We start from the raw sequence: 23,660 nt of genomic DNA on the forward strand, positions 1-23,660 counted from the left end.
TCCCCATCCTAGGTCTCCAGTCTCTCCCGGTGTGTGTGTGTTCAGTCCACCCCCAGCCTCTCCATCACCATGCTGATCCTGCAGAGCACCCAGCGCCTCAGGGGGCAGTAGTACTCGTAGTGGAACTGCTCGAACTCGGGCGTCTGCCGGATCTCATGGAGGAACGACACGTCCAGGTCCGACTCCAGCAGCAGCAGCAGCGTCGGCACGGCGACCAGGAACACCGCGGCGACCACCGCCACGAGGCGGACGGCGCTCAGCACGCAGGCGTTGACGCGCTCGTTCCCGGTGAGGAAGCGGAGCCCGCTGCTCAGCACGCTGCGGCCGGCGTGCCGCGCTCGCTCGTAGGCGCGGTCGCGCTCCCGCTCGGCCGCCATCTGAGCCTGGATCTCGGGGTCGGCGTGGAGCTCCCTCAGCAGCTGGGCGGGGCTATGGGCGGGGCTCTGGAAGAGGAAGTCGACGCCCCCGTGGCCGTCATCCACGGGCGTGGGCAGCATGCTGGCGCAGGGGCTGTACACCAGCTCCGAGATGGTCAGCGCTCCGCTCGTTTCCTCCTCCTCGTCCTCCTCTTCCTCGTGGTGGCCCCTCCCCTCTTTGGTTAGCCCCTCCCCTTGGGGGGGAGGCTCCTCCTCCCCGGCGTGGGGTCCGGGGGCGGGGCCACTGCCCTCCACGCCCTGGAGCTCCGCCTCTGCGGACGAGGGCTTCAGGGGGGACAGGTGGACCGAGTCCTTCAGAGCAGACAGACCTGCAGACAAAGGGAGAGAGAAACAGAGTCAAGGATAGAGAGACACGGGTGGAGTCAAGGATAGGGAGAGAGATAAGGATAGAGAGACAAGGATAGGGAGAGAGATAAGGATAGAGAGAGAAGGATAGGGAGAGAGATAAGGATAGAGAGACAAGGATAGGGAGAGAGATAAGGATAGAGAGAGAAGGATAGGGAGAGAGATAAGGATAGAGAGACAAGGATAGGGAGAGAGATAAGGATAGAGAGAGAAGGATAGGGAGAGAGATAAGGATAGAGAGACAAGGATAGGGAGAGAGACAAGGATAGAGAGAGAAAGAGAGTGAGAGAGATAAGGATAGAGAGACAAGGATAGGGAGAGAGATAAGGATAGAGAGAAGGATAGGGAGAGAGATAAGGATAGAGAGAGAAGGATAGGGAGAGAGATAAGGATAGAGAGAGAAGGATAGGGAGAGAGATAAGGATAGAGAGAGAAAGAGAGTGAGAGAAGGATAGAGAGAGAAGGATAGGGAGAAGGAGAGAGAGAAAGAGAAATAGAGAAATTAGGATAGAGAAAGAGAGATGAGGATATGTATGTAGAGAGACAGAAAGAGAGAGGTGAGGGAGTACGAGGGTAAGAGGTGGGAAAAAACGTTCCAAGGTGTAGTGTGACATTTTCACCACAAGAGGGAGCCCCTGTAACACTTTCAGCTGACAAGGCACTGTCAACAGGACACTGTTTTCACACCAGAACTACTGCGGTGTAATCAATAAAGCAGTTTATTTCAGAATACTGTCACCCTCAAAACGTCATATTTTAAATGGTTCCAGGGTTTAAAAATGTCTGGTGTACATAACTCTACACAGGAAACACATCGATGTTCAGCTATCAATCCTGATAAAACAGTACGTTGGTCCCATATGGGGCTGGGACAAAAACAGACAAGCAGTCGACACACCTGTCAAGAAGCCGATAACATGGATTACATAAGGGCCAATTACCCACCGACTGCAGACACTACAAAAAGACCCCCTGGACAGATCGTGTGTGTGTGTGTGTGTGTGTGTGTGTCCTCCAGGGGTGCTAAATACTCCTTGGTTTATGCTCAGCAGCTTAGACGTCCCTGTCGCCTAAGCACACAGGATAAAGCGGGATGTGTGTGTGTGTGTTCTAAAATTAGGCCCAGCTGTCTTCCTGCTGTGGATAAGGCATAGCTCAGGGCTAAGTGTCCAGTGAAGAGTGAGTCAGAGCCAGTCTACACTTCTCTCCTACAGCAGGAGACAGAAACCCAGCTAGAGACTCACATGAGGCAGGGCTGTATCTTAAGCTGCTGGAGTCTCTCCCCCTCTCTCCCCCTCTCTCCCCCTCTCTCCCCCTCTCTCTCTCTCTCTCTCTCTCTCTCTCTCTCTCTCTCTCTCTCTCTCTCTCTCTCTCTCTCTCTCTCTCTCTCTCTCCCTCTCCCTCTCTCCCTCTCTCTCTGTATATATCTATGTGTTCCTGTTGTGGTACCGGGCAGCATGTCTACAGTCAAGCACATAGACCCAGCCTGGCCTCCCTGTAACTATGCCAACGTGATGAAATCTGTAGAACAGAAATAGAGGATGGCGTGGTGGTGGGGTGGGTGATGGGTGGTGGTGGGGGACTGTACAGGAACAAGAGATGACGGGAGCCATGGAAACAGCCCGTCAACAATGATGTCGGCGAGTGAGTGACTTCAGAGAGAAGAGGGCAGAGAAACAGAGAGAGAGAGAAACAGAGAGAGAGAGAGACAGAGAGAGACAGAGAGGGAGGGAGAGAGAGAGAGAGAGAGAGAGAGGGAGGGAGGGAGAGAAGGAGGGAGAGACAGACTATTCTTCATTTTCTATTGCCTTGCTCGCTCTCTCTCTCCCACACACACACACACACCCAGACAAGCTGGCTCACATACACACGCTGGCTTTGACCTACACGCATACACGCTGGTTCGCACACACACACACACACACAGTGCTTAAACAACAATCAGACTCTCCTTCACATCTCTAGTTGTGTTGTTCAGAATCCTCGTTAACAAGCAGCCAGTTAGGGCCCTCATACAGCCTTCATTAATGTCACAGTTTATGGAGTCACAGCACACAGGCATGCTAAACAGGATCATCACTGAATAACAGCCTCTATCACACTCACTCACTCACTCACACACAAACACACACACACACACACACAACAAAGAAGAAGAGGTATGAAAGCTACCATTTGAGAGGCCTCTTGGGTGTTAAAGCATGCCCCCTAATCTACCCGAGTCTGGCTCTCTCTCTGGTTGAGAGTCTGGCTCTCTCTCTGGTTGAGAGTCTGGCTCTCTCTCTGGTTGAGAGTCTGGCTCTCTCTCTGGTCGAGAGTCTGGCTCTCTCTCTGGTTGAGAGTCTGGCTCTCTCTCTGGTTGAGAGTCTGGCTCTCTCTCTGGTTGAGAGTCTGGCTCTCTCTCTGGTCGAGAGTCTGGCTCTCTCTCTGGTTGCCACAAACAAACTCCAGTTATGACTGCCAAACTCTCACACACACAGCTAGTTCTCGTTCTGCACTTCTAATCCCCACTGGCTGGTACTAGGTTCTGTTGTTCTACAGTCGTGGGTTTGAGATCCCTACCGGTTCCAGAGACGCGCCCCCCGTGCCCCAGCAGACGGACGTAGACGCCCCGGGCCGTGTGATTGGCCAAGAGCAGCCGCAGGCTGTGACGCGTGGTGATCTTCACCTGGCACCTCAGAGCGTCCCCTCCAGCACTCGTCTGCTCCTCCGCCCCCTCCAGACCCCCAGCCTCCTCTCCCCCCGGCACCACCTCCACCGCCCCAGCCTGACCCAGCTCCAGTCCTGGGTCTCCCTCTTCCTCTCCTCCCCCGAGCTCCAGCCCTGGGTCGCCCTCTTCCTCTCCTCCTCCGAGCTCCAGTCCTGGGTCTCCCTCTGCCTCTCCTCCCCCGAGCTCCAGTCCTGGGTCGCCCTCTTCCTCTCCTCCCCCGAGCTCCAGCTCCAGTCCTGGGTCGCCCTCTTCCTCTCCTCCCCCAAGCTCCAGCTCCAGTCCTGGGTCGCCCTCTTCCTCTCCTCCCCCCAGCTCCAGTCCTGGGTCTCCCTCTTCCTCTCCTCCCCCGAGCTCCAGCTCCAGTCCTGGGTCGCCCTCTTCCTCTCCTCCCCCGAGCTCCAGCTCCAGTCCTGGGTCTCCCTCTTCCTCTCCTCCCCCCAGCTCCAGTCCTGGGTCGCCCTCTTCCTCTCCTCCCCCGAGCCCCAGCCCTGACCTCCGTCCCGGCTCGGTCTCCAGCCCCAGCACCCCCTTGCCCCCGCAGCAGCCCAGAGGCGCCCCCAGGACCCCGTTCCCCCCGACCAGCATGTCTGTGCCGTTCCTGTGCTCCAGAACCTCCATGGTTCTCCTGCTATCTCCCTCTGGCTCCTCCTCACAGACCAGCAGCAACAACTCTATCACACACACTGGCTGTCCAATGAGCTCAGTGCTGGGTTCAACTAAAACACACACACACACACACACCAGGCCTTCCCCAGATGACTTGAATGTCAACAGGGTTCGCAAAGACAGGGCTTTAGAGGAGGATCAGCCCAAAAGCAGGAGGTCCTATTTTTACCCCCCTGGTCTTGGGAGAGAGGACCAGCTAATCTCTACTGATTACACCAAGTAGAGGGGCACCTCTCTCTGCCTCTCTTTCTGTCACACACACACACAAACACACACACACACACACACACACACACACACACACACTTCAACTATGTCTCTCTCTCTCGCATTCTCTCTCTCTCTCACGGTCTCCCTCTCTTTATCTCTTTATTCCCCCATTTGTCTCTCTGTCTCACTCCCACTCTCTCGGTCTCAAACTCTCTCCCTCCCCCTCTGTCTCTCTCAATCTCTTGCACACACTTGCCCACACACTGGAACACTGACGTACACAGAGGAAAACACTTACAAACACAAACATCCCCCTATTGAGGCAGATATATGATCTGTGTATCATCCTCGGAGCCCCTGGGTCATTCATCAGGCCTTCAACACTTCCTTTTCACAAATCCCTCCCTATTGTGTTACAATGTGTGTGTGCGTGTGTTGGTCTGACTCACTCATAGCAGAATTGGATCAGAAAAGAAGGGAGGATGGAGGGAGAGATGATGGAGAGATGTAGGAGGAGGAGAAGAAGATGATAAATGTACTGTATTCAAATCATTGGGACAGGAAGTGATGCAGAAACGTTCGTGGTCTGAAGAGCACGACAGCTTCCTTGTCCTCCAGCGCTAACCAACCGGTGACAGATGAGATGGTCGCCATGGCAGCTCCTTGACACCTGTCCAAGATTAAATTGATCCCTTATAAAGGGGAGGACTGTAAATTCTGGAGGTGAAGTCTTGGATGAGAAACTGTCTCACTGTGGGTGGAGCCGGTTCTTTGGTAGGTGGGGTGGTGTCTCATAGGATGGAGGAGGAGGGGGGAGGGAGGAGAGGGGGAGGGAGGAGAGACAGATACCCCCCCCCCACCACCCCTCAGGGTTCTACCTCCCGCTAAGCCTCACTCCTCCTCTTTTTCTCCATCCATCTCTTCCAGAAATTCTCTCTCTTCCGATCTCTCTAGTGAGTCTTATGACTAATGACTGACAACCACTTCTCTCACCTTTCTACCTGCCTCTAACCCTCCTCCTCTCCTTCCCCGCTCTCCTCCCTCGCTCTGTTCCTGGTTCCCTCGGCAACGTCTCCAAACCACATCGCTCAGTCTACCCTCTCTGGTCAGATGTTCTGGCCTTATCACACAGTGCATTTATCTCTCCTCTCTCTCTTCTAGGTAACGTTTATACTCGGGGTAAATCCTCCACTGTAGTCACCCAGTAAGAAACAACTATACCTTCTTTAGTCTTTTCCTGTTGATCCTCAAAATATACTTTCCCCTTTACCCCTCTATTCATCCCTCTATCCCTTCATCCCGCCTTCCGCTGTGGAAGGAGGAGTGTTTATTGTGGATGACTGCAGAGTAAGGAGTACTGGAGACTGATGAGTCATAGGATGGGTTAATGTTAGGGACTTTAAACTTCTGATGCAACATCCCTCATCTGACACACTGCACGCGCACACACACACACACACACACACACACACACACACACACACACACACACACACACACACACACACACACACACACACACACACACACACACACACACACACACACAGAGTCCCCAAGCATCCCCGCAGACAGGTGCTAATTAAGATTTCATTGCCTCGAACCCAAGTTGGGGTCCAGGGTGTGTTTCCGTGATGTCACTGCGCGCTCATCTCTGATTGGTGCTCTCAGGAGCAGTGTCCTCAGGGAGGATCATGGGAAGGGTATTTTTAGTGCCCGTGATTGGTGTCTCCAGGGTGACGGACGTGACAGCTGATTCGTTTACATCACAGCTCTGCCCCACACCTGCCACCAGGGCCCGTAAACCCTGGCGGCTGTCTGTGTGTGTGTGTGTAGGGTGTGTGTGTGGGTGTGTGTGTAGGATGTGTGTGTGTGTGTGCGTGTAGGATGTGTGTGTAGGGTGTGTGTGTAGGATGTGTGTGTGTGTGTGTAGTGTGTGTGTGTAGGATGTGTGTGTGTGTGTGTAGGGTGTGTGTGTACCGTGATCTGCTGTGATGGTCTCCTCGTACTCGTTGGTGGAGGGCAGGGCTGGGACCAGCGGCTCCATGTTCATGATCAGGTTCTTGTGACTCAGAGAGTTGAAGCTTCGGCTCTGACCGAACTGGCACCTGCACACACCAGCGACCGTCAGCGTGTGTGTGTGTCTGAGGGTGTGTGGGTGTGTGTGTGTCCACTTCTCACTTACCTGCGCACCTCCGGAGGTTCTCTCTGAATCTTAGAGCTGGCCTCTATCACCTCCTTCGCCACTCTACCACTGACAACACACACACAAACACACACACACACATTACTTATTTACACTGCACTGACTTGATTGATTTCACGCATTATTTAAAACCTACCAGGCAGTTAATGGGAGACCTCTCACCTGTATCTGAACCTACTCCCCTTGAAGAAGATGTTACTGCTGGAGACAGTCTTTATCTGACTGGACTTGGCACACCTGGGGATGGGGGGAAATTAGAGAGGGAGGGATGCAGAAAGAGAGAGATAAATGTACTGTATGATAAGGCCATAACATCTTGTAGTTCACAAACAGTTTCCTAAACTGCACTCTCTCTATCTAAGACTGGTGGAACAGTGCAGTGGTTAGCCAGCCAAGGATGAAAGTGTGTGTGCGTGTGTGTGTGTTTGTTTGTGTGTGTTAGTTTGGACAGCATTCAGGAAGCCTCCTAACACAGGCTTCTGTGTTCTGTGGTTGTTTAGCCTCTGTGGTCCACTGCACCAGGAACATACAGCCCTGGGCAGCAGTGTGGCTGTAGTCTCGGTCGCTTGTCCATCACGTCTGCAAATCTCCGTCTCCCCCCCGGTCTGACGAGAGCCAGAACCCAGCCCGTCCGGGGTCTGCATGCCCTGCTGCCATCTCTAACTCAATCCCGTCTAATTTGATTAAAGAGCTCCGATAGCAGGCTGACATTCGAGAGCCTCTCTCTCCAGGGCTCCAGGGACACCTGAGACCCACTTAGCCAGGCTTTAGGCACCCATCCTGGGGTAGACTCAGACAGGAATGCCCCTATTACCCTCCCTCCCTCCCTGTCCATCAAACCGACCCCGATACACATGGAGGTATCATCTATCGGCCGTTGTTGGTTCCTTTGTTGGTTCCTTTGTTTGTGAGTGACTTGGGTTTGACTAAAGCGAGGTGAAAGTGAGGAGGCAGGTGCTGAGCAGGGCCGGAGGTCTGGAGGACTCACTTGTAAAATGCTTGGTTCTCTACTCCACACTTCCAAAGGTGTTTACATGCTGCAGGGGTGGATGTGTGGAACGTCAGAACCAGTTTCTTCTGCAGAGAGAGAGAGAGACAGAGTGAGGGAGGGGGAGAGAGAGAGAGAGAGAGAGAGAGAGAGAGAGAGAGAGAGAGAGAGAGAGAGAGAGAGAGAGAGAGAGAGGGAAAGAGGGAGAGGGGGGGTACCAGAGAGAGAGACAGAGTGAGGGAGGGAGGGAGGGAGAGAGGGAGGGGGGTACGAGAGAGAGAGAGAGAGACAGAGTGAGGGAGGGAGGGAGAGAGAGAGGGGGGGGTACGAGGGAGAGAGAGAGACAGAGTGAGGGAGGGAGAGAGAGAGAGAGGGGGGTACGAGAGAGAGAGAGAGAGAGACAGAGTGAGGGAGGGAGAGAGTGAGGGAGGGAGGGAGAGAGAGGGGGGTACGAGAGAGAGAGAGAGTGAGTGAGGGAGGGAGAGTGAGGGAGGGAGGGAGAGAGGGGGGGGTACGAGAGAGAGAGAGAATAAGTGAGGGTCGAAAGAGGGAAAAATGAAAAGGTAGGCAGAGAAAAGAGAGTTGATTAGACGGAGAAGGGGGAGAGAGAGGGAGAAGAAAGAGCGCGTGCCAGGGGGAGGAAGAGGTGGAAAAGTGAGTTAAGACAAGGAACCTGACAAAGTGCTGAACACAATGTGAGAGAGGCGAGCAAAGTGCTGACCCAAACCCCAGAGCCCCCATCTTAGCTCTCCACGCCGGCCTCTACTGAGAGGTGTTTATGTTGGGAGGGGGGGTTAGCAGCTGGTAAACCCTGCATGGGGAGAACTTTATGGGGCGCCTAGGGGTGTGAGAGAGAGAAAGAGAGAGTGTGATGGTGTTGGGTAGGGGGGGGGCCTGGCAGGGGGGCTTATTCCAGTAAAAGTCCAGTTATCAGCCCTGACTCTGATAATATGAAACCCTAGATCAATAAACTGCTGCTCTTAGCTAGAACGGAGGCTAATGCATTCACACATACACACAGGCACTCATGCACACATACACACCCCCACATGCGCACACACACACCCCTACACACACACACACGTCAGCAGAGGGAACCTGACTGCGGCTACACAGGATGTGTGTCGTCGGGGAGCTCAGGGGAGTGGTCAGCCATTGCCGCAGTCCGACCCTGCACGCTTCAGTCATGAAGAATTTACAACACGCTAATTACACGCATGTTCAGCAGTGGCCATGTGTGTGATGGCAGGTGTGATCTCATCACAGGCAGTGGGGGTGTTAAACACTTTAGAAGAGGGGAGTGGTATTCAGAACTGCACCCCCCCCAGTTCATCTAGTCCCAGATTAAACCAGTGACAACTCAGAACAGCATTCCACATCCTTGCTGAGGTCAGTAGAAAATGCTTCACAAAATCTTCATAGCAAATCCGTTCTGTGTGATTCTCAGTTATTAGAAACATTGTGGGATCAATGGTGCCAATAAGACTTAACCAACATGCAAACACCTTTTCATTTGATCCATTTAAGGAAAACAAACTGCTTAGAAATTAATTGTGAAGCCCCTTCTGTACATACGCCTTATGAAGGCCTATGATACCATTATGAAGGTTCATGAAGGCTTGGAAAGGCAGTTGTCAGTGGTGTAAGCCGGGCTGGCAGTGATAAGGGCAGTGGGTGAGACCATGCAGTGATGACGCAGCATTAGCACTGGTCAAGGACCAGCGCAGACTGCAAGTTTATGCATGATTAAAACCATACGAGACAATGCTCTGTATCTCTCTCACACTCACACACACACTCTCTCACACACACACACAAGACAACAAACGAAGGAAAAAACAGTTCAGCACATTGCTAAACTGTTCAATCAATGAAGGGACTTAAAAAGGACATTAGGAGTTATCACCGATACTAACAGGAAGAAAGCTTGACAGTAATCAAAACTGCCAGTTTGTTTTTGCTGAATAGAAAATAAAAGTGGATGAGGAGAGGAAGAAAAGGAGGAGGGGGGGGAAGGGGGGGATCTTCCATGTGTGGTGGCTGAAAGGAGGGATGTCAGTGCAAAAGTGTGTGTGGTGTGCATGTGTGTGTGTGTGTGTGTGTGTGTGGTTACTCACCAGCGATGAATATGTACACAAACAGAGAAAAGAGACAGAAACACAGAGATCAAAAAGCTACTTCAGCCAGACAAAAGCCTACGGCAACATGACAGACACAGCTGCAACAAAGCTTGCTGGGGGGAGCTGGGGGGGAAGGCAGCCATTTTGGATCTGGTATGTGGTCCCTATGGCCCCAGTTTCCATTCTGTAGAATGCCTACTTTCTGCCTCTCTTCCTCGGAACATTCTCGTTTCATTTTTAAGGAAGGTAGGAGAGTAGGAAGGAAGGAAGGAAGGAAGGAAGGAGGCATGGCTACAGTGTTGAGGAGGGGCCCGGGTGAGTGTATATTCACCCTGTTGATGAGAGACAGGATCTAGTCATCTCAGCTCTGATGGCGCTGCTGGGATTACTGCTGTCACCTGGGTAACACATGTAACATCTGCACCACCAGACCTGGGATGAGAAGGCGCATGTGTGTGTGTGTGTGTGTTTCTTAAGATATGATAGCAGACTGTAACAAGTCAGACAGGACAGGTCTAACTGTCAGAACTGGAGAAGCAACGTTTTCTCAGCCAGATCTCAGCCACTCTGATGGACAGCCAGCCAGCCAATGACAGAGCAGAACTACAGTACAGCCAGAGTGAATCGGCCAATGGAGAAAGAAGCCTTGAAAATGGGTCCTCCCCTTGAAATGGAAGTGAGAAGTCTATTCACTGTAAACATGTTCTTGTTAGTATGAGCAGATTGCTTAAAATCTATATTCATCCCAAGCAATATGCAACTTAGTCTTTAGACTACAAGCATTTTAAGTATCTTAAATAATTTGTCAAAGGTGTCTATTACTTGTATAAAGTTACAGCAAAATGTATTTACAGCTTTTCACCTGAAACAACAGGCAGATGTTTTATTCACAGTATGTTCTACAGATATTCTGTCAAGGTTCTATTGATGTTCTGTCGAGGTTCTATTGACATTCTGTCGAGGTTCTATTGATGTTCTGTCGAGGTTCTATTGATATTCTGTCGAGGTTCTGTGGCTGTTCTACACAGATTCGACAGTTGGAGGACTTGGAGGGTTAATATCAGCTCTGTCGGACTGTAGTTCGTCTCTCTTTGATGACATCATAGTTCATTCTAGGGATGAGTGATGATGTCAGAGAGTGGGGCCGGGCGAGACACACCCACCATTGTGTTACAGTGCATCCGCCCTGTGAGAGACACCTGAAACAATGCAACACAATTACTCACACACACACGCACACACACTTACAGCACACAGCCGACACACACTCATTCTGTTCACACAAACAGATAAAGACACTGCACCTTATTCGACCTACAGTAACAAACAGTATATATATACCCTTGTATATATGTACACATATTCACAGACACAGACTAACAGACACGTCATGAATCCAGCTTGCTCTCCTCAAGAAGGTTCCAGAAGCTCAGGTCAAGATCTTTAGAACGGTACTGGATTAGCACAGTCCTTAGTGACTCCTGAAACACCGACCAGGGGCAGGGGGAGGGATGGAGACACAGGCCCGCAGGAAACCATAACTTCACTTCTCCAGCTCAGAGACGAGAGCCAGACGCTTCGGCTAGCATGGTTCACTAGTTGTTTCATGGTTCACTAGTTGTTTCATGGTTCACTAGTTGTTTGCCTGTTTACAAGTTTGTTTTCTTTTTTCTCTTTGTTTGTCTGTGAAGACGGGAGGTGATCCTGCTTACCTCTTTCTGGATTCCGATGACATAGAAGGTTTTCCCCTCAAACTTCAGCTTGCTGACATCAGCCCTGAGGAGGCAAAACAACATCCATTAGGGGGAGGAGAGGGGGAGAGGGGAGAGAGATGGGGAAAGATGGGGGATGGGACAGATTAAGGGGGAGAGGGATGGCAGAGATGGGAGATAGAGGGTGGAGGGACATAGAGGGTGGAGGGAGAAAGAGAGGTAGAGAGAGGGAGGGTGTGTGTGTGTGTGTGTGTGCGTCAGACTTGGAACACTTACCATTTGAGCAGGTGAATCCTCTTGTTTCCCTGAAACACCACAAACCCAGTCGCTGTAAATCCTAGGAAGGCCATGGTGCCTGTGAAATCCTGTAGAACAGGAAGCAACCGCAAGCACAAACACACAAGCAGCATACACACACGCAGCATACACACACACAGCATACACAGTTGAATTCAAGAGTCAGAACATGGAATCCTGTGATACAGGTGGACTGACAGCAGGGGCCAGTATCTCCATGGCAACAACTTGGTAACCAGCCTCTCTCTGAAACAGGTCTCCAGGACAAGTTTGCGATGCTGAAAGATCGGCTTTAATATGTTTTCATTCTAGAACGGAACACAACAAAATCTGTGACATTCATTTCATGAAGAGTTCTACGCTCCTCCTAAATCTAACTTGGACTGTTTTTGTTTGTTTTTTACAAACAAAACATTCAGACTCTGAAGTATGTCTTCACATTCTAGATTTTAAATCCAACATCATGAGATGGTTTGGATATTGAAAGAGGGTTAACTCAGAACGCTCCAGACTAGCTGTCGTGTTGTGAGAACATGCTCAGACTCCATGATTCCCCGGTAGGAGCTGGAAGCTGTGATCCTAAATTAAAGAGTGCTGCTTGAACACAGGCCCCGACAGATAAGGGCAATCCTCAAACAGCTGAAATTAAACATCTCCTTAATCAGCTTATCACGCTTTGATGCCCTGTCCCTGAGATTTCCCTGGCTCGCACACTTTCCCCGAGGAGATGGAAAGAGAACAGAGGGAGGTGGAGAGACTAGAGAGAGAGAGAGAGAGAGAGAGAGAGAGAGAGAGAGAGAGAGAGAGACGGACAGACAGAGAGCGAGAGAAAGAGTGAGACCGACACGGAGAGAGACAGACAAAAAGATCGAAAAAGAGAGAGAGGGAGATGATGACTACCTCTCTCTCTCTCTGCCTGACGGTTTTACTCATTATAACTAGTTAAAAAACAGCGGGTGAACAAGTGAGAGAAGTGGGTCAAGTTAATCTCCAGACAGGCTGGAACGAGCTGGGAAATCAACCATGCACTTTGAATGGGGTGTTGATAAATTACACATCCCAGAGCTGATTTAATGATTGCTTCTGCCTTTTTGGGTTGCCAGACAGGCTGACAAACCGAACACAGATAAAGTGATCCTGGCTCTACTTGACTTTTTGTGAGAGTGGCTGGATGAACTGACAAACATCAGAGAAATCTATAGGTGAGTAGGGATACAGGGGAATGAGGGAGGGAGGTGACAAGGGGAAGATGGAGGAGAAAGAGGAGTTGGTTTCCCATACGTTACCTTGCAGGGGTGAGGGTCGACTCCGTATGTCTCCAAGGTGTGTGCCCTCTGGAGCATGTTGAGCTCAGCCAGGGCGGGACACTGCCCCCTGTGGGACAGGAGGACAGTTACAGTTAGAAACAGATGCCCTGGGATCATACTATTGTGGTGGAGAGGAGTGGAGAGAGGGAGAGAAGGAGAAGAGAAAAGAGGAAACGCAGAGGGGAGGAGTAGAGAGGGGAAAAGAGAGGGGAGGGAGGAGGGGAAGAGAACATAAGTGAGAAGAGAGGAAAGGAGAATCCTACAACTGTTTTGTTAAACATCCGTTTAACAAAAACAACATATTAACAAACCAACATGACCAAACCCAGCCCCTGCCTCGCCCATCAGGACAGCAGAGTGAGATGAACGCACAGTTCCTGCCTACTTCCTGTCTTGTTGTTCATTAGTTTAAGTGCTGGCTGCCAGACAGAGAACTGGAGGTGACCTGCTGCTCCCCACCGGCGCCTGCAGCCTGTAAATCATCTGCTTTATACTGTCTATAAACACACACAATACCTGCTGGTCTACCATCAACACTCAAACACACACATCACCCCCTGGCCTACTATGAACACACACATCACCCCCTGGCCTACTAGGAACAAACAGTGCACACACACATGCACAGACACAGTAGCTTTTTACTTCTTTGGCCACTGCTTGCTTGCTTACACACAGACACACACACACACACACACACACACACACTCCTTTCCTTTTAAGGTGAACCTCATCTATCTTTGACAGAAAATACTTTTTGAAGCCCAGTCAGGAAGTTTGGCTTCAGCTCTGTGTCTTGTCTGCTCATCTCACATTTGTCTAAATTCTGAAAGGATGGCAGATGATTCAGAAACGCTGGCATAGCACAAGGTGAGTAGATGCATTTTGTTTCGGTGTGTGTGTGTGTGTGTGATTGCTAACCTGATTCCTATCCAAAAGAGGATTATGACAAACTGTCTGTCCTCATCTGACCTTAGCTACTGGTTCTCCTCTCTCCTCCTCTCTCCTCCTCTCCTCTCCCCATCTCTCTCCTCCTCTCCTCCTCTCCTCTCCTCTCTCCTCCTCACCTTCTTGCTCCCACTCTTCTCTCCTCCACAATCCTCCTCCTTTCCATCAGTCTCTCCTCCCTCCTACCTCAGTTCGTTCTTGTGTATCTCTATAATCTTCCTCTCCAGTTTGAGGGACTGCTTGGGGAACAGCTTGAAGTCTCGGATGTAGTCAGAGGGGTGTTCATCCGGGTCGTAGTCCCCCAGCTCAGCTGATGAGAGGAGAGGAGAGGAGAGGAGAGGAGAGGAGAGGAGGGGAGGGGAGGAGGAGAGGAGGAGGGGAGAGGAGGGTGCATCAATCACTCTGACTCACTCCTCAAGGTGTGTTTGTATACTTAAACTCTACATACACGTATTACTTTTCGATTGGATTCATTGTACGAATTAATGTAAATTAATTCAAGCATTTGACAATGCTTGTTAACTAAATTCGACCCAGGTTTTTTAATTGAACAATAATCCTTTACACACATTTTACAGCTTGTTAATTAGACATTCAACAACAGCTAAGGACCTGACCTCTATCCTTATAGTCAGGTACCAATTACAGGAAGTAAGGAGCCCTTGCTCAACCAATCAGACATCCCCCTCCGGGGAGCCAGGCCAATCATGCTCTGTTCTCCAGGGAGCTCAGCCAGAGAGTGGGTCCGTGATTGGGGATTATTGTCATGACATCACCCAGCTAAATCCTAGTTGGATCCACATCAAACAGGAGAGCTTCTTACTGGGAGTTTAGGGGCTGGGGCTGGGGTTTGGGTTGGGGCTGGGGCGAGGCTGGGTCTGGGGTGAGTCTGGGGCTGGGGCCTCAAGGGAATTGTTCACTAAGGGTGAGGGGGGATTGTATCTCAGTGTGAGAACACTTTACATTCAGATCTCTCAATCAGGCAGCGTTTAAGCTGGTCTGATGTCAGGCTGTATTTCTCTGGGAGTGTTTGAGCTGGGATCTTAGCTTGGCGATTGATGTAAGCAGGTGGCTGGCCAATCTGGGAGCGTTTGAACAAGTCTGGCCAGAGTGTTTTCACACTAATGAGTTGGATCACATCTGAAGGATGTCTGTGGATTGGCAAGCCTGGTGGGGGTGATGTCAGAGAGGGGGCGGGGCTTACCTTGGACTATACAAGCCCCCAGGAAGGCGGGGGTGATGTCAGAGAGGGGGCGGGGCTTACCTTGGACTATACAAGCCCCAGGAAGGCGGGGGTGATGTCAGAGAGGGGGCGGGGCTTACCTTGGACTATACACGCCCCCAGGTAGGCGGGGGTGATGTCAGAGAGGGGGCGGGGTTTACCTTGGACTATACACGCAACCAGGAAGGCGGGGGTGATGTCAGAGAGGGGGCGGGGCTTACCTTGGACTATACACGCTCCCAGGAAGGCGGCGTCTGCGAATGGGCAGAGAAGACGCCCGTGGTACACGTCTCTTTTCAGCTGCAGGTAGAGCAGATATCTGCACACACACACACACACACACACACAGGAGAAAAAAAGGAAGCGTTAGAATCAGTTTTGTGTGTGTAGGTATATATGTGTGTATTTCCCGAGAGAGACAGCAGAACCATCTGTGTCATCGACATCAATCCGCGTCCTGTTCTGAGATCAGTTGCTATGGGAATTACCCGAACAAGGTATCAGTTACCATGGAGACCTTCACCACAGAGACCCGTTACTATGGAGACCGCATCCATGTAGCAAAGTGTCTGCTGTGCTAATGGATCTCCTGTTACTGCAGAAACCGCGACAATGGATTAGAAAGCAGACACATCTGTTCCTATGGATACGGAAAAGTGGCATGTTCTAAGAAAGTTCCAGAATAATCAAAGTCAGCCCACGCATGCACATACACACACTCAAAAGCACACACATACAAACACACAAAAGAGCACACAGGTTGAAACTCCATTTGTTCAGACAGCTATGATAAACAACCCACCCCCTCACACACACACACACATGCTGTATACACACACACACACACACACATACTGTACACACACACACACACATATAGTGAGTCAAGCTGATCAAGGCCAAAGAGGAGGGAGGTTTGAACCATTCACCAAGATGGAGTCCTGCTGAGTCTGAATGGTTTTATTAATAGAGCAGAGTCAGTCAAGTACAGGGCTACCTGTGCCCAGAGACAGACACACACACCAGAAAGTCTACGAGACCTTCTCTCTCCCCTTCGCATCCAACCCTGAGCTCCTCCCCAGTCCTCCTCTGCTGGTCTCTGGCCCACATCCATCCTGCTGTTGTCCTGGATTAGTGGGGATGCCCCTTGTAGACATGGTATGTTTGATGTGGACAGTATTGACCCAAGGGAGATGGGGGTGGGGATGAGGAAGATGGAAGACTGGAACATGGTAAATGGAAGGCTTGGTCTCAACAGAACCTCTGACATCCTTGTCTCTGTGGATGGCTCTACCCCGGCCTCTTACCCGGCCTCTACCCCAGACACTCCCCCGGCCTCTTACCCGGCCTCTACCCCAGACACTCCCCCGGCCTCTTACCCGGCCTCTACCCCAGACACTCCCCCGGCCTCTTACCCGGCCTCTACCCCAGACACTCCCCCGGCCTCTACCCCAGACACTCCCCCGGCCTCTTACCCCGCCTCCCTCCCATCCCCCAGCCTCTACCCCAGACACTCCCCTGGCCTCCCTCCCATCCCCCAGCCTCTACCCCAGACACTCCCCCGCCTCCCTCCCATCCCCCAGCCTCTACCCCAGACACTCCCCCGGCCTCCCTCCGGTCCCCCAGCCTCTACCCAGACACTCCCCCGGCCTCCCTCCGGTCCCCCAGCCTCTACCCCAGACACTCCCCCGGCCTCCCTCCCATCCCCCAGCCTCTACCCCAGACACTCCCCCGGCCTCTACCCCAGACACTCCCCCGGCCTCTTACCCCGCCTCCCTCCCATCCCCCAGCCTCTACCCCAGACACTCCCCTGGCCTCCCTCCCATCCCCCAGCCTCTACCCCAGACACTCCCCCGGCCTCCCTCCCATCCCCCAGCCTCTACCCCAGACACTCCCCCGGCCTCCCTCCGGTCCCCCAGCCTCTACCCCAGACACTCCCCCGGCCTCCCTCCCATCCCCCAGCCTCTACCCCAGACACTCCCCCGGCCTCCCTCCCATCCCCCAGCCTCTACCCCAGACACTCCCCCGGCTCCCTCCGGTCCCCCAGCCTCTACCCCAGCCCCTCCCCCTGGGTTTGTGTCTCCGGTCTCATAGAGTTCCATCAGACTGTGGGAACGGTGCATTGATCCGTGAGAACACACACACACCACACACTGTCCAACAACGGGCGCCATCGATCAACACGACCCCCAGACGCCCAGTCCATCATGCTACAGACACAGGCATGCTGGGATATTGAGTCTTTCTCCAAAGCCAACCATAAACCATGCAGGACTATCTGTGTCTTAGATTCGGTCAGGTGTAATCCCCTCCTCCTCCCCCTCACCTACCCTCGGCTTACATCTCCCTTCTCTTCTCCGTACCACCCCCGACATGCTCCTCTCCTCCTCTCCTCAATCTCCCTCAATCTCCTGATCTTTCTCTCTCCAGGGGGAGAAAAGCGACTGACACAAAGAGAAAGCATCGACAGGAGAAATCGGGCGATAGATGGAGGGGTGGATGGAGAGGAAGGCGAAGAGACAGAAAGAGAGAGGCAGGAGGAGAGGTGGAGAGATGGAGGGCGAGAGGGAGGGCGAGAGGGGTGGAGAGAGAAAGTAGCAGCTCAGATGGAGAGAGCCCTCCTGTAGAGTGAGCGGGATCATTATCAGTGTAATCACTAAGTTATCCTGGGACAGGACCAGCCTGCAGTGGTTCACACACTCTCTCCCTGCCTCTCTCTCTGCCTCTCTCTCTCTCTGCCTCACACACACACACACACACACACACTTGTTCTCTGACACACACTCACAGACACACAGTACCTGGTGAGCTCCTCTTTGATCTTCATTGGCTCATGAGCGTAAAATTTGACCCGGAAGCACATGGTGTAGGGGTGCTGAGCTGTAACACAGAGAAAGGGAAAGTAAGTAAGTAAGACTTTATTTATATAGCACATTTCATACAAGAATTGTAGCTCAAGGTGAGAGAGATATAGAGAGAGATAGAAAGAGAGAGCGAGAGAAAAAGAAAGACAAAGAGAGGAAGAGACAGCATGTGTGTGTGAAAGTGTGAGAGAAAGAGATGAGAGAACGTGAGAGAGAGAGAGAGAGAGAGAGAGAGAGAGAGCTGACAGAGGAAAGACACTGTGAGCCTCTATTTCTGATCATTCATTTGTTAATTATTCCTGCAGTAATTACTCACACATACACACGGTCTTTCCCACAAACACACACATACATTTCATGATAATGATGGAAACATTTCCTTTCTCTCCTGATCTTAGTTTTACAGCACATATTAGAGGAGAGGAAAGGGGAGGGGAGGGGAGGGGAGGAGAGGAGAGGAGAGGGGAAGGAGAGGAGAGGAGAGGAGAGGAGAGGAAAGGAAAGGGAAGGGAGAGGAGAGGGGAGGAGAGGAGAAGAGAGGGGAGGGGAGAGGAGAGGAGAGGAGAGGAGAGGAGAGGGGAGGAGAGGAGAGGAGAGGAAAGGGAGAGGAGAGGAGAGGAGAGGGGAGGGGAGGGGAGGGAGAGGAGAGGAGAGGAGAGGAGAGGAGAGGAGAGGAGAGGAGAGGAGAGGAGAGGGAGGGAGCTGATTGAGTCAGAGACAGGAAGTAATATCTCAGAGGTGCATAGTCATGGCTGACTGGAGGACCCACAGTCACTAGCAGCCTGTGGTATCCAGCAGCAGCAGCTCCATGATAAATATAAAAGGCAAATATAAAATACATGAAAAACATCTTTCATAACATTTCCAATTTGAACACACACTCACTCTATACGAACTTTGCACACACATACACACTACACACACATTCTACACACACGTCACGTGAGGACAGATCTCCCCACAGGGAGAGTGTTGTGTCAGTTTAGATATACAGAGTACAGCAACCCTTCCATCCCTTCCACTCAACCTCCTCCTCTCTCCCTCTTACTCCTCTCCCTCTTCCTCCTCCTCCCTCCCTCTTCCTCCTCTCTCTCCCTCTTCCTATTCCTCTCCCTCTTCCTCCTCCTCTCCCTCCATCATCCTCCTCCTCTCACCCTCCTCTCTCCCTCTTCCTCCTCCTCTCCCTCCCTCCCTCTTTCTCTCTCTCCATCCATCCATCTGCCGTCGACTCGTCTCTACTTTTCCTTCCCCCCACTCTCTTTCTCTCCTGCCCATCCATCTGACTTCTCTTTTCGTCTCTCTATCCTTCACTGTCTCATTCTCCATGTGTGCCTCACACCCCCTTTTCATCTCTGTCTCTGTCTCTCCACCTCTCTTTTCCCTGTCCTTTCCTCCAGCACATGTTCCTGTGAAGCGTGACACATGAGTAATTGTTTCTTTATTAATTCATGTGAGCGGAGAGATGAAGTTCGTGGAGTATTAAAAGCAGAATTAAACATGTTAATCCACAAAATCCTAGTCTTAGCCTTCAGTAAGCTCCGAGGAAGCAAGACGGTCCAAAACCAGTCCAGGAAGCATCGAACTAACAAACAGAGAGATGTTCTCCTAATCCTCCCAGGCAGTTCTTGGGCCTCAGAGATGGAACCAACAGTGTTATCACACACTAAGACCAGCTGTTTCCTGAGTCGGAGGTTCGGTTTGTGTGTCTGAGCCAATCCCGACACTTCTGTCTTGTTCTGTGATGTCTGTGTCTCAGTGTTCCGTCTGTCTGTCTGGGAGTTCCGTCTGTCTGGGAGTTACGTCTGTCTGGGGAGTTACGTCTGTTTGTCTGGGAGTTCCGTCTGTCTGTCTGGGAGTTCCGTCCGTCTGTCTGAGAGTTCTGTCTGCCTTCCTGCCTTTCTACCTGCCTGCCTGTCTCAGAACCTGCCTGCTGGCTGTGTGTGCTGGCTGGTCTCTAGACTGTCTGCTTGTCTCAATCAGGGAGGTCTTACCCTCAGACTGATCTCCCACCCTGGGGAGGTACACACACACGCACACACACACACACACTCACACGCACATAAAAGCAGAGGCACTTACACTTCATCTGCCTCACCCACACTTCATCTGCCTCACCACAGGTTTGTTGGGCTCCAGCCAGTGCTGAGAAAAAGAAAGAGAGAGAAAGAAAGAAAGGACAGGAGAGTTACTCAACCTGCTGCTCCAGGTAAGGAACAACTTGCATCATTGTGTGTGAATGTGTGTGTGTGTGAATGTGTGTGTGTATGTGTGTGTGTGCGTATGTGCGTGTGTGTTTCAGCAAAGAAATGTAAAAATGGTGCGTGTTTCTTAAACATATGAATATTACAACATACAGAAGACTTAATAATTTACAACCCTTACACACTGAAAGAATTCCCGCCAAGGTATTGAAACACACACACACACACACACACAAACACTACACAAACACGCACACTCACACAAACACCACACAACCAACTCGAGACCGGGGGAGACTGTTGCCATGGTAACCTCGCCAACCGGGATGGTGGAGGGGTTGGGTTGAGTTGGTAGTCAGAGTTTAAATATAACTTCAGACAAACATCACCAGGACGACGCAGACCTGTGAATCACCATGGTGACGAAGGATGGTGTTGGTCATGGGTATGCTGTACAGCCACTGGCTTGATGATACGGCAAACGAACCATCACTCATGGACTGGTCATTGGTGCGTGAGGTGTGTGTGCGTTTCCTGTTTGTGTATTTCCAAACACACCAAAACAGACAACAGAGTGTGCAAGGATGTGTGTGTGTGTGTGTGTCCGTACCCTCTGCTTCTCTGGGTCAACATATCTGATGCCAAAGTAGTCCTTCTCCAGCAGGCTGTAGTGGTTACACACGTAGTCCAGCAGGAACTGGCCTTTGGTGTCTCTCTGCAAGGCACACACATACAACACCGTTAGTACAGAAGGCTGCTGAACAACACACATAGCAACTGTAGTGAGGGTCATGTGTGTTCAACCACGTGTGGATAGTGTGTCCAGGTTTGTGTGTGTGTGTGTGTGAGAACAGTCTATCCAGGTTAGGGTGACAGAGTAGCCAGCCAAACAAGGTCAGAATGACAGAGTCTCTGGTCTGTGTGATAGACTAGCTCGAGGTGTGTGTGAGTGTGTGTCTGAACTGTGATCAGAGGAAAGATGTCCTCCCTATTGTCCCATAAACAACCAAAGATCAATAATCACTCCACATTATGACCTGCTCGTGATCAATAAACCAATCACACGCAAACACTAATGTGAACTCTCTCTCTCACACACACACACACACACACACAAGCAGGCATGCACCCATGCCTGTGATTGAGTATGCGTTTATGTGTGTGTGTATGTGTTTGTATATGGTACAAATTCCATATACAACACACACTACACAATTACATAACAACGTGTGTACAGTATACGTCCGTGTGTGTGTGTGTGTGTTTCTGGTCCTTCACTCCTAGAGCTGCTGATGCTGGTGAATCTGTGCTCGGCTGAGCACCCTGATTGAATCCAGCTGGTAATCGGTCACTTGCCCTTGCTGTCATTACTCTGTGATTTACGAAACAAGGCTCTGGCCGTGAACTCAACAGCCACAGCTGTCAATCACAGCCGGTCACCACAGCAACACCACAATCAGTCAGTCAAATGGAAATCGCGCTTTCTTTTCAGGATGATATAATATTGGAGTAGATGGGGCTCTGAGGGCTTTCTGTGTGTTTGTGTGTGTGTGTGGATAGTGTTCTGCCAGATCTGTACTCAGATTAGGCTGACAGCAACAGTGTGTGGGTGAGTTCCCTGTGTGTCTGTAATAAAATGTGGACATATATACAGTTCGGCTGAGTGTTGACATCTGACATAAACATCTCATGTTTCATCCCTCCACCTGTCCCAGAGAGAGAGAGAGAGAGAGAGAGAGAGAGAGAGAGAGAGAGAGAGAGAGAGAGAAGAGAGAGAGAGAGAGAGAGAGAGAGAGAGGAGGGAGGGAGGGAGGAGGGAGGGAGGGAGGGAGGAGGGAGGGAGGGAGGGAGGGAGGGAGGGAGGGAGGGAGGGAGGGAGGGAGGGAGGGAGGGAGGGAGGGAGGGAGGGAGGGAGGGAGGGAAATAGAAAGCGACAGAAAACACAAAAAGCTCAAAAAGACAAGAAAGAGAGTGAGAGAAAGTGAGGGAGAAAGAAAAGAGGAGTTAGGGTGTGTGTGTGTGTGGGGGGGGGGGGGGGTCGTTTTCATGTCCAACAAGAGGTAAATGCATTTTTCAAAGAGCTCTGCATGAATTATTCACCTGGTCAGGCTGTTTCTACATGATCTCTCTTAATGATGGTAAAGTGCTTTCTCTTCAACTTCAGACACAAGACATCTGACTTCAGCTGAGTGCCCTCAAGCGCGTGTGTGTGCGTGTCTGTGAGTGTGTGTGAAGGTGTGTGTGTCTGTGAGTGTGTGTGAAGGTGTGTGTGTCTGTGAGTGTGTCTGTGAGTGTGTGTGAAGGTGTGCGCAGTGAAAGGAAAGTCCTTTTTTGTCTCAGCGCTCGAGCACTCAGCAAAAAGAAGACAGGAGTTGCCACTGCAAACAAACCGCAGCTTATCTCACACACACCACACGCACAGAGAAACACACACACACAGAAACACATTCAGGGGTCATCTTCCTTGGTGGGACACTAGGACCCTGAAGCCCCTGCTCCATTTCCAAACACTGGTAATTAAAATGCATGCCAACTCAATTATGACTGGTCCTTATCTACGCTGCTGGAATTCATATCACTACAAGCCCGTGCTAACTGGCTATGAGTCAGGGAACAGCTTACAAGAGGAGGGGGGGGGGGGGGGTGATGATGAGGAGAAGAGGAGAAGAGAGGTGAGGAGGAGGGGGTGAGGTAGAAGGTGGGTGGGACTAGGGTAGAGAGAGACTGGGGGAGGAGTGAGGATGATAGAGAGAAGGTTTGAGTCCCTCCCCAGACTAAACCACTGGTGGGTTAAACCCCAGAACAGGTACCATCCCCCTTCTTCATGCACACCTAGAATACAAACCCCAAAACACCCCCCAAAACCACGTGATGGTTGAAATCCAGACAGAGTAAACGGCGTATGATGCCCACCATTACGAGGTCAATAAAGACGAAACCATAAGCTTGACAGCCAACTTAGAGCACTTTAAAAACACAGTTTTCTAGGTGAATTAAACAATAGAAAAAGCAAAAAAACTCAAACTATGATCTCTGTCTTTTATATTCAGGTGTTGTGGTAAATCTCTGGCTGAGCATCCGCTCTTAATAAAGACATTTGGCCGGGATTAGCATGTGGCTAATATTCTTTGTGATTGTAGCAGTTCTGCTGCTAGCCTTCGTATCCCATTGAGCCCCATTACATTACCACGACCTTGACTTACTGGGAAGGAGACACAAACCCATTACCTTGGATCGCTCCCCACACACACACACACACACACACACACACACACACGAACATACGTGCACACGCACACCCACACCCACACGCGAAGATGAAGGTGACACATCAGATGGGAGGTGGGGTTGGGGGGGAGTGATGGGGGAAGGTGGAGATTGGGGGCTACATTCATAAATTAGCAGTATGTGATCCCTGACCAATCAG

General features: G+C 51.2%; 1 protein-coding gene across 1 annotated transcript in view; it reads right to left on the bottom strand.

The window, feature by feature from the left end:
* Nucleotides 1–37: 37 nt before the first annotated feature.
* Nucleotides 38–23,660, bottom strand: part of frmd3 (FERM domain containing 3) — a 24,431-nt gene continuing 808 nt past the window's right edge. Inside the window, exons 2-17 of the mRNA XM_067231289.1 lie at nt 20,844–20,948; nt 20,132–20,174; nt 19,703–19,705; nt 17,970–18,048; nt 15,390–15,487; nt 14,133–14,256; nt 12,978–13,065; nt 11,671–11,759; nt 11,395–11,458; nt 10,846–10,881; nt 9,282–9,290; nt 7,563–7,651; nt 6,737–6,811; nt 6,554–6,622; nt 6,349–6,476; nt 38–745 (exon numbers count right to left, since the gene is read on the bottom strand). Of these exons, the coding sequence (XP_067087390.1) occupies nt 42–745; nt 6,349–6,476; nt 6,554–6,622; nt 6,737–6,811; nt 7,563–7,651; nt 9,282–9,290; nt 10,846–10,881; nt 11,395–11,458; nt 11,671–11,759; nt 12,978–13,065; nt 14,133–14,256; nt 15,390–15,487; nt 17,970–18,048; nt 19,703–19,705; nt 20,132–20,174; nt 20,844–20,948 (1,803 nt within the window). The 3' untranslated portion in view covers nt 38–41. The remainder of the gene's footprint in view (nt 746–6,348; nt 6,477–6,553; nt 6,623–6,736; nt 6,812–7,562; nt 7,652–9,281; nt 9,291–10,845; nt 10,882–11,394; nt 11,459–11,670; nt 11,760–12,977; nt 13,066–14,132; nt 14,257–15,389; nt 15,488–17,969; nt 18,049–19,702; nt 19,706–20,131; nt 20,175–20,843; nt 20,949–23,660) is intronic.

Source organism: Osmerus mordax, chromosome 28 (genome assembly GCF_038355195.1).
Source record: "Osmerus mordax isolate fOsmMor3 chromosome 28, fOsmMor3.pri, whole genome shotgun sequence".
Taxonomy (NCBI): Eukaryota; Metazoa; Chordata; class Actinopteri; order Osmeriformes; family Osmeridae; genus Osmerus; species Osmerus mordax.